At 26.6% G+C, this 10,588-nt stretch overlaps 3 protein-coding genes across 3 annotated transcripts; 1 reads left to right on the forward strand and 2 right to left on the reverse strand.

Annotated features, from left to right (window-relative positions):
* Positions 1–488: 488 nt before the first annotated feature.
* On the reverse strand, positions 489–2,551 carry LOC113363692 (uncharacterized protein CG1161-like). The gene is made up of 5 exons (XM_026606173.1): positions 2,136–2,551; positions 1,927–2,045; positions 1,687–1,801; positions 1,400–1,525; positions 489–690 (listed from the first exon to the last, which is right to left on the reverse strand). The coding sequence occupies exons 1-5, from the start codon at positions 2,193–2,195 to the stop codon at positions 538–540; spliced, it is 573 nt and encodes a 190-aa protein (XP_026461958.1). The 5' UTR covers positions 2,196–2,551; the 3' UTR covers positions 489–537.
* Positions 2,463–4,696, forward strand: LOC113363691 (GDP-mannose 4,6 dehydratase-like). Its single transcript, XM_026606172.1, has 7 exons — positions 2,463–2,595; positions 3,128–3,370; positions 3,581–3,773; positions 3,846–3,981; positions 4,087–4,281; positions 4,348–4,465; positions 4,548–4,696. The coding sequence occupies exons 1-7, from the start codon at positions 2,527–2,529 to the stop codon at positions 4,677–4,679; spliced, it is 1,086 nt and encodes a 361-aa protein (XP_026461957.1). The 5' UTR covers positions 2,463–2,526; the 3' UTR covers positions 4,680–4,696.
* Positions 4,697–4,971: 275 nt separating this feature from the next.
* LOC113363693 (60S ribosomal protein L17-like) lies at positions 4,972–6,043 on the reverse strand. The gene is made up of 3 exons (XM_026606174.1): positions 5,903–6,043; positions 5,246–5,518; positions 4,972–5,178 (listed from the first exon to the last, which is right to left on the reverse strand). Exons 1-3 carry the CDS (start codon positions 5,981–5,983, stop codon positions 4,972–4,974), a joined length of 561 nt encoding a protein of 186 aa, XP_026461959.1. The 5' UTR covers positions 5,984–6,043.
* Between the last annotated feature and the right edge of the window lie 4,545 nt (positions 6,044–10,588).

A 10,588-nucleotide genomic window follows, 5' to 3' on the forward strand; every position in this document is an offset into this window, starting at 1 on the left:
TTACAGAGTGACCATATAAACGAATTGATAATCAACTTCTGTTGGTGGTACTTCTGATAATGCGTGTACGAGATTTAAATATTAAGCGGCAGAACTAGAATATTGAAAATTAATAAATGCTTAAATTTTATTCAATGAGTATAAATGTTAAAATATTGCAAAATTTTCATGGAATATAAAGAAATAAAGAATAAAAACCTGTTGGCTCAGCTTAGTACTAATGGATTAATTCAAATTTCAACAAAGTCAAAAAGCAATGATTAAATTATAAATATTTATTTGATATTTTTATATACAATTTTAGGGCCTGATTATAATATATATACACATACATACATATACAATTATTCATACATAAAGAACAAAATTTATATTTTAATATACAATATTATATACATTTCAATACTTATTCGCATATGTATTTTATAGACTAATTCATACAATTACAATAATGTGATTCATGTCATATTTTAAAATTAACAGTTCTGTAAAATTCATGTAACTCAATATTATGACTATCATAAATAATTTAAATAGCTAATTTAACATAGTATGCCTATCATAAATATTTCTCCTTTGCTCTCTAACTTGTCTTTTCCATTTATCTTGTTGATGTGTTACACGATTTAAAACATTTCCTCGCACACCCATTTGATGAGAATTCAAATTATTTGTGGTTGCAGTCTCATCCTGAAATATAAAAGATTCCTTAATATTTGACTGTATTTACAAAACAATAGCTAATGTGGTGAACTCAATCACAAAAATTAGTAAAAGTGAAAGTGTGTATGAGAGCAACATGAAACAAATAAAAATTAATGGAATTTATTTACACATAATTATTTACAAGCAAATTACAAAAATAATAGAAAGATTAGCACAGAATAGTAAAAAAAATCTTACAAAATATAAGAGACTATTGATTAACATTCAGCGATTTATCAAATAATTACACATTCACACATACATACATATATAAATAACAAAAAAAATAAAAATTGATTAATCTTTGGTACATTGGAGAATTATATGTTACAATGTCATAATAAGCATTACAAGTATACTAAAATTAGCAATAGAATTATTTTAAGTACTCCTGAAGTATTCCTTAAGTAATTAAAATATATTTATCATAAAACTTGCGCAAAATTTTTGACTGGGATGTTCAGGATGATTAAACCAATTCATAACTTTTAAGATCAATTGAAAAACAGGAATAAAATATCATATTCTGTTATGAAATAATAAAATTAAATTTGCCAGAATTTAATTTAAATTGATTTAAAATTATTGTATATAAATATAAAACTATGAACAAAATATATGCTGATTGTTAGGAATTTTCAATATACCAAAGTTTATGAATAAGTTGAGTTTTAGGAAATAATAGACTATTTACTTCTTCGTTTGTGTGCTCTTGATAATTAGCTTTTGCTCGTTTATTTAATAATGGGTCGAGGCAAATTAAGAACAGCATGTATACTACTAGCAACGATATTATCCAAATCACCATAATCACCACAAACTGAAAAATAAATGTATGAAAAATTATAAAATATATATGACAGATGCGCTGATCTTTGATCATATTTCTGAAATAAATAATTCATATTTCAAAACTAATTTGCTCTTTGCTATAAAAATATATTAATTTGTAATACTGTGTAAATTAATAAAATAATATACCCGAATAACTGTTGTATTTCTAGTCTCATATTTACATTCACATCTTGGACAAAACTCTTGTTCTTTTCCTTTAATTTCATCTCCAATTCTAGGTAATATTACGCCATCACAATTGCTAAAATACATCGAATTACATCAACATTAACATAGATGGTGTTAAGTTAATCGGTTAACAGTAGCTAATTAATAATGTAAAATTTCATATATAATGACAATTTATTAATAAGATTATATGCTTACCACATATTTGGAGGAACATTGCTAATGTATAATTTTCGATCTGTACCTTGTGTATTGTTCAAGACTGATTTTGTACTTGGACAAACACATCTACACCTTTTATCTTCGTATGATTGTGCCTGTAAATTAATAATTGATAATAATTTAGTAGTTCATGGGCTCAGTTATTAAAAACAGTGATATAATTAATATAAAAGATTTTTACTCACATCTGTCAAAGATGTAGCAATATATAAGAACGTCACAAAAAGCAAACAAGTCTTATACATTATGCCCAATAAATAGATATCTTAACAGGAAACAGAATTTTAAGTTATGAATAAAAAAATAAATAAACGGCCCCCCTCAGATTTTATTAAAACTCATTTAATGCAAACATTTGACACATTCACTGTCTGTATCCACCATTTTACTTTTCAATGTATTAGTTTATTGTTGAAATAGGTGGTTTTCTTTATCTATTTGCTGATATGCTGACACAATCGAATAAATTTGCTTACGTTCATAAAAAACGTGGTACTATTGTAATGTTTTAATTCTATTTAGCATTGTATTATCAATATTAACTATTAAAAATTCTTCAAAATTAAAAAGAACATAATGGAGTTTGGTGATTTTTCAACTGTTCCTGAAAGACGTGTGGCTCTGATCACTGGTATTACTGGACAGGTAAAACTTAAACTATGTATAGTGTAAAAATTAAGATAAGTTTTCAAGTTAAAATTTTAAATCAAAATTCAGTTTTGTAATAATTTGTAAACAATGGCTATTTAGCATATATTATAGAGTAATTACTCATTTTGTATGCAGAGTGCAGTAGCGTCTTATTGATAATTAAGAAGCGCGATTTTCAAAACTCTAAGAGGAAAAGATTTACACGTGTACATTTTTTTATTAAAGGATAATTTTTCACAAGAATTGATATTGAATTCAAATAAATTTTAAATGTTATAGAATACATGAATAAATCTTTTATGATAATCAATATTATTTTATTATTCAAGGATATTTAGTAAGGAATAAAGTGAATAAATTTCAAATATTCTCAACATGCACATAAGAGTTATCATAAAGATAATCATTAATTATTAAATATTGGAAACTAATTCTTAAGTATTCTAAAATTCATCAGCTTATTCACATTACTCACAAATCACTATACATTACCTCAGTTTTTGGACAAATTTATCTTTTATCTCAGGATGGATCATACCTCGCTGAATTTCTGCTCAGCAAAGGCTACGAAGTTCATGGAATAATCAGAAGAGCCAGTACTTTCAATACTGTTCGAATTCAACATTTGTATGCTGATCCAAAAACTCACAAACAAGGAAAAATGAAATTGCATTATGGTGATATGACCGACAGCTCTTGTTTAGTTAAAATCATAGCTGAAGTTAAACCTACCGAAATTTATAATTTGGCTGCTCAAAGCCACGTCAAGGTATAATAGTTCAGATTATATTTGATTTACCCTGAGTAAGCTTTGCAGTTTGCAAAGCGTAGTAATAATCGGGTGTTGCACTTTCTTTCTCATCTTTTTATTATGTTCTTATTGTTATTAAATTAGCCTGGTTTTCTTATATCACTAAAACATTTTAAAAATTCAATTTATATAAGTTATCTACAATTTTCCATTTTTCTCTTTACAAAGGTTTCATTCGATTTAAGTGAATACACAGCAGAAGTGGACGCAGTCGGGTGTCTGCGCCTCCTGGACGCAATAAGAACCTGTGGTATGCAGAATTATGTTCGTTTTTACCAAGCTAGTACTAGCGAATTATATGGAAAAGTAGTTGAAACACCACAAACTGAAAAAACACCTTTTTATCCACGATCTCCTTATGGTAATTGAATTAGTTTTGTAAGAACCAATATAGTTTCTAAGATAATTTTAAATTCTGATAATTTTTTGATAGCTTGCGCAAAATTGTATGGATATTGGATTGTTGTAAACTATAGAGAAGCTTACAATATGTTTGCTTGCAATGGTATCTTATTCAACCATGAATCACCACGAAGAGGAGAAAATTTTGTAACTAGAAAAATTACTAGGTATAAGTCTAAATAATTGTATTATTTATTTTAATATTATATCAATTAATAGGGGTTCACAATATTTTGCTTTTATGCTTATTATTTTTCTGATTATTCCTTTAGATCGGTAGCCAAAATCCATTTAGGCCAACTAGAATTCTTTGAATTAGGCAATTTGGATTCCCAAAGAGATTGGGGTCATGCAAAAGACTATGTTGAAGCCATGTGGCTAATGTTACAACGATCTACACCAGAAGATTATGTTATTGCAACTGGCCACACTCGTAGTGTTAGGGAATTTGTAGAAGCTAGTTTCAGGTATTATATAAAAATAATAAAATATTGTTATATAAAAATAAAAATAAACATATATTTTATTCTTAGGCATATTGGAGTAACAATAACATGGAGAGGAAAAGGCTTAGAAGAACAAGGTGTCGATGAAAATACTGGTATCGTTCGTGTTAAAGTTAATGAAAAATATTTCCGGCCTACAGAAGTGGTAAAATCTTATAATTTCAATATGTTATTAAGATTTCTTAGCAATTAATAGTAATAACTGTTACAAAACAATATTTTTTTAGGATCTATTACTTGGAGATGCCTCAAAAGCAAAGAAAGAATTAGGTTGGGCGCCTAAAATTTCATTTGAAGAGCTAGTCGAAGATATGATGACCTCCGATATTGAACTTATGAAGAAAAATCCTTTAGCTTAAACATTCCAGTAAATAAAATGTGCAATAATACAAAATAATAAATATTTCTATATCGAATATTGCTGATATTTTAAATATAATTTATATTTATATACTAATTTTATTGATAATGCATATTATAGTATTAATATTTATATTATTACATTTGTACCTCTTTAAGAACAATATTTTAGAGGTGTAATTTTTGTAATGTAGTCAACTCGTTAAGAAAATTATATTAATATCAACAGAATAAATACCTTGAGCTTAAATGTCATGGTATACACATATTGTGAAATAAAAATTTGTTTGATTATTCTCTAGCCAATTTAGCCTTTTGCTTTGCTAACTTCTTCTTTGAAATTTTCTTCCTCTTGGCAGGCTCTTTATCTAAAACTTGAGTGATCGCTCTTTCTTTTTCAATGAGACAAACTTCGATATTACAAGGGGAAGATAAATAAGGATTTATTCTACCATGAGCTCTATATGTTCTGCGTCTCATGCATGGGGCTCTATTCACCTAAAGTATAAGATATATTTATGATATAATACTTTAAATAAGTACACCTATTCTCGAACAATTGTACCTGGATATGATCTATGACTAAGCGATCCACATCCAAACCCTTAAAGTCAGCATTCGATTCTGCATTACTCAATAATTGCAGCAGGAATACGGCTGATTTTTTAGGCCAACGACCTATAGTTGTTTTAAAAGTCTTGGCCTGTCCACATCTGCTAATACCACCAACAAATTTACGAAATGGGACACATTCTTTGTGGTTAATCACATTCTTCAAATAACAAACAGCTCGCTGAAGTTTCATCTTTCGAAGTGCTTTAGCTGTTTCTAAAGTGTTCTAAAAAATAATATGAAATTTAATAATTGACCACTGAAAAAGTAAGTAAAGGTAAACCATCTCTAGTTTTTTTATAATTAATACTGCAATTACAAAACTCAACAATTTCCCAACACCTTAAAATCATAATTAAATAATAATTAAATAATTGAAACAAAATGGCTGCATTGAGAAATATGTGAACGTATAATTTCCAATGACTTATTGTTTAATAGTTATGAAATGAATACTGAGATGTGAGTAATATACAAATAATATTATTTACAATCGCAATAATATATTAAGTTTTCCCTTCAAATACGTGTAAAAAATTTAATTTTCTGAACGAAAATAATTTATTTTAGCCTTAAATATACAATGAAAATTTATTTGCGCAATGTATACCTTAAAATGAACACGGAGTTCCGATCCTCTAGCTTTGCAGGATTTGCAAGGATCCTCTGGTTCTCTCGAGTATTTTCCCATTTTGGAAAAGAATTCTCAGTGAAATATTCAATATTTTAGGACAAATAAAATTCGTGCAGCTTTTACAAAACACCAATTTGAGCCAACTTTGATAAACAGTAGACGGCGTTAAGGGGTTGATGTTGTGATAATATGTTGGCAAACCTTACGACGCTGGTGAAGTTTGGTTCAGGATGCCGGGCATTTCCTTAAGTAATTTTCATTTTTGAAATAATAACTAAATGAAAAATATTGTATATTTTGAATATATTTTTTTAAGAGAAACAAGATTCAAACAGCGTTTATAGAGCATCAATTTGAGCCAACTTTAATAACCAATAAACAACGTTATAAATTTGATGCTTATGTTAACGTTGGCAAATCCTATGACCCTGGTGAAGTTTGTTGTTGTTTGGTATCTTGAGGCCGGACCGGATTAATTATGTTCCCAGTTTTAAGTGACACTTGATACGTTTAATTCAATGCAGATGAATTATAATAAATACAGGAGAATTAATTGTATTCGCAATTGATATTCATAATTATAGTTGAATTTATTGAATTGACAATTACGGTATGTTACTTTAATTTATTTTATTTTTTGGTTCAAGTATTATTTTTATTGAAGAGTCAAACGTTTATGTACCCTAATTGTGCAACAAGTATGGCCGTTATGGTTAATTTTACATTGCTTATTGTAAATTATATAATTAATTATAAAAAAAATATAAAGATGTTTTTTTACGTAAATAATAAATATTTAACGCCCCAGTTTTAGCAAATAAAGAAAGCAATAGTAATGTGTAAAAATTTTACTATTTTTTTTGCCAAGTGAAGCTTGAAAAATCAGCTACACTATTATGCAAATTAGTTGTAACACAACGCAGATGTCTAGTTTAAATGTGAACATAAAACTTTTCGCTTTGTGTATTTTGTTAAAGAACCATTTTACGATCTTTACAAAGAAAACTATTCCTTGAATTTTTTTATGATTTTTCTTTTAAAACAATCAAATTTCAAATACCCACTAAATTAGCCGCTGACATTGTCGGTGTGTGTTCCGCGAGGCGCGAACTTCAAAAACAAAAAAACTAATATAACGACCGATTTAACGATCTAAACGCCTTTTTACGATTTGTATTTTCTTTGTACCGCGTTATATTTTAATTCCACACATACATGTGTTTAAATTAGATGCAAAAGATCTAGGAAAATAAAAGAGATTGAATTTTATTTATTATTTGTAACAGTATGTGTTTAAATGTGTTTATTTCATTGGGAAATAATAAAACAGACCACACATAACTTGTACTTATTTACATTTGAGTTTAACTCAACTACAGAGGATTTTTTATTAAATTTTAATGCATTTTGTTCATGTAAATGTCAATTTAATATTTTATTATAAAAATTCTTTATTTAAAATATATTTTATTCTAGATACCTTGAAGAGAAAAAAGCTCAAGATTTGGAGCTGTGATGCAAAGGAATTGATATAGCTATTACGCAAAAAAAATTCTTATTGGAATGCCTATTATATTGCTAAGGAAACTACTCTAAGAACAATTATACTATTTTAACAAGTTGGTTGTTTTAGTGGCATTTGTTGCAAATGTTTTAGTATCATTTTAGAACAAAAGCAGGTAAGTTGTTAAAACAACACATTATAATAATTACTATGTTGTTTATAGAAATGAACAAATTAAAGAAAAAACTGATCTGTATTAAAGTAGAAACTTTAATATGGATAAATTGGTAAAATTATAATTATGCTAATGCTACTATATAATATATTTTCTAAAAATTAAGTTTTTGTAGTAACATTAAAATATATTGAATAATATAGTAGTGATGTGATGTGTCTACATGTATTTGCTTAGAAAACTCCCATTTCAAAGATGTAAATTTGATTTCAGCAAATCTTAGAGTAAACTGAAATCTATTGGTCTACAGAAACCATAGAAACGAGAAGGCGGGACCGAGCTAAATATATATTTCATATAACCAGTGAAAGGAAGATCAAATGGTCCAATAGAAAATTCAATGAAACATCATCATATTAGCAAAAATACTTTGAAATAAATTATGATGGTAATTGTCTATTGTTACAACAAAAGCCAATGATTGTTATAACGACTTTGTAAGTATAAGGGTAAGAATAGTTTAATAACTGCATATTCGATGAGTAAAAAGAGAAAATTTAAAGTAAAAGATTATTAAATTTATAATCAGATTCTTTCAAAGTATAGTTATATAATTGTTGGAAAATTTCTGATGCACGGTCATCATCAAGATGTAGAATTTGAAACCTACGATCTGAAAAACATAAGTACATGTACTAGAGGAAACTATAGTTCTCTTATATAAAAGGAACTATTGAAGCCAAACACGTATTAAGTACAAAATCAAAATTTTATTTACACATAACTGATATGATTGAGAAAGATGTTTCAAATAAAATTTCACAGAGCATGTCCCTAAGCCTATATCTACTCCATTTCTGAGTCCGACACCTATTCACATAATTCACAATTTTAAAGCATATCTAAACCTAACTACCATGTTAACTGTGTTGTTCTTAGATCAAGACAACTTGAGCTAAAATACATAAATGTTTATTTACTTAAAAAACGCTTTTCCAATTTTATAGCTCCAAAAACATCTTTGGTACTGGGAACTAGTTACTGTACAAGAATCTGCCAACGTTAAATAAATACGTTTGGGCACGTACTGGAATTACTCAATAGAAAAATAAATAAGGCTCGTACTTGGCTCCAGATTTTGTTAAATCGATAATAAATAAATTTTGTTAAATAATTTTTTGGAGATTTAAATAATTTTCAATTCAAATATTGTAGCCAATAACTACAGAATTGAAACTGCACTTAAGATATTATTTTTCCAATTTTTAATTATTGAAGCAAATGACCCATCATATTATTATATTGTCTAGGTGACCCATATTCCAATTTTTAATCTTAGGAACATGGTTATCAAAATCCTTTGAACTGTTTGTCTTTGAGTTCAGGACGTTGATATTTTTAAAACTCTTTGAGATCTGTCAATGCATCAATAGTGCTTAAGTTTTATTATTTCCGTTTGAAGTTTTACTCTCTACATTTCCACGAATCTAAAATTATATACAAATTTACATACAAATATGTGTATGTATATACATATAAATAATTCTTTAGCAAAAATGTCAGATATGTGCACAATACAAATATAACGAATTGTTGATTCATATTCGATACTTTGATCAATTATCACAATTTTAATATACATCTCCAGATTTACAGATTTTTATTAACCTTGCAATTTGAAATAATTCATATAAACAAATGTATATATATATATATATATATATATATCAGAATTTATTTAAATAAACATTTAAGTATACGAATATATACACAAATAAAAACTTGTTAGGCACATGTGAATGGCAGTTATGTAAACATGATTTTCACTTCAAAGAAAAGTATAAATGTTCGATAATATTTATAAATATATACGTTTCAATACCAAGCAAATATTTAATAAACATAACACGTGCATATATATCCTACATATATACATATCACTTGATAATCTTCGGAGTAAACACATGTTATGATTTGTTAAATGATCTTTTTATATTTGTTTATTTTAAACTCAAAATGTTTTAAGTTTTTATATATACAATCCTCTTTGTACATTCACTATGAATTTTTCGAGTGTTCTCTGAAAGCTCATCATAAAACACATTAGCCAAAACTGCGAGAACACTTAAGATTTCTTTCAGAAAAAAAACTAGGGCATACAAAAAATAATAAAACAAATAATACTAGAAAAATATGCCTTTTCTTCACTTAGAAATACTTTAATTGTTAATGGAAGAAAATAAGAAATTCACAAAAAAAATTTAATTATACAACAACAAGTATATTTATTTTATAAATATGAATTTTGTGAATTACTTATTATGATATAAAATTAATATTTAGGGTGATACATAAAATAAAACAAAGATTTTTAATATAATAAATATAATATAATAAAAAATTGATATGTACATATAAAAATATATAGATAAAATATATTAAAATAATAACTTAAAATTGACAATGAATATTCATTAATTTTTAGATCAAAATTCTGTTTACATAGATAAAATAGACAAGAAGATGTATTAACCCAGGATGAAAGACCATTTGCAAATAATTGTAACAAATAGAGAAATATAAGAAAGAATCTCGCATTTTATCATCCACAATTAAGTTGTGCAATATATACAATAAAATATAATAAAAAAGAAGAGATTATAAACTGGATAATCAGAAGGATTTATGAATAAAACAAATGCATAAGTATAGAGAAGAAATTTGCATGGAAATTTTATTGAGTAAAAGATTTATATTAAGTTAGTAAGTATAGAGTAAAATATTTATTATTGGTAATTTAATATTAAATTATATAAATATTTATATAACGTTTCGTTAAAGAAAATAGAAGAATTACCATTTTGTGTCATATTATATTTCACATAGTTGTACTTATACCCAAAATATAAAAAAAATCTGGACTTGGAAGGTTTTGTTTCTCAAGTGGGGTCCTATTTGTGGGGTCGATTAAGTTGGGCTCAAA

Source organism: Ctenocephalides felis, unplaced genomic scaffold, assembly GCF_003426905.1.
Source record: "Ctenocephalides felis isolate EL2017-DRISC unplaced genomic scaffold, ASM342690v1 CF-g0.4_SCAFFOLD_00845, whole genome shotgun sequence".
Classification (NCBI taxonomy): domain Eukaryota; kingdom Metazoa; phylum Arthropoda; class Insecta; order Siphonaptera; family Pulicidae; genus Ctenocephalides; species Ctenocephalides felis.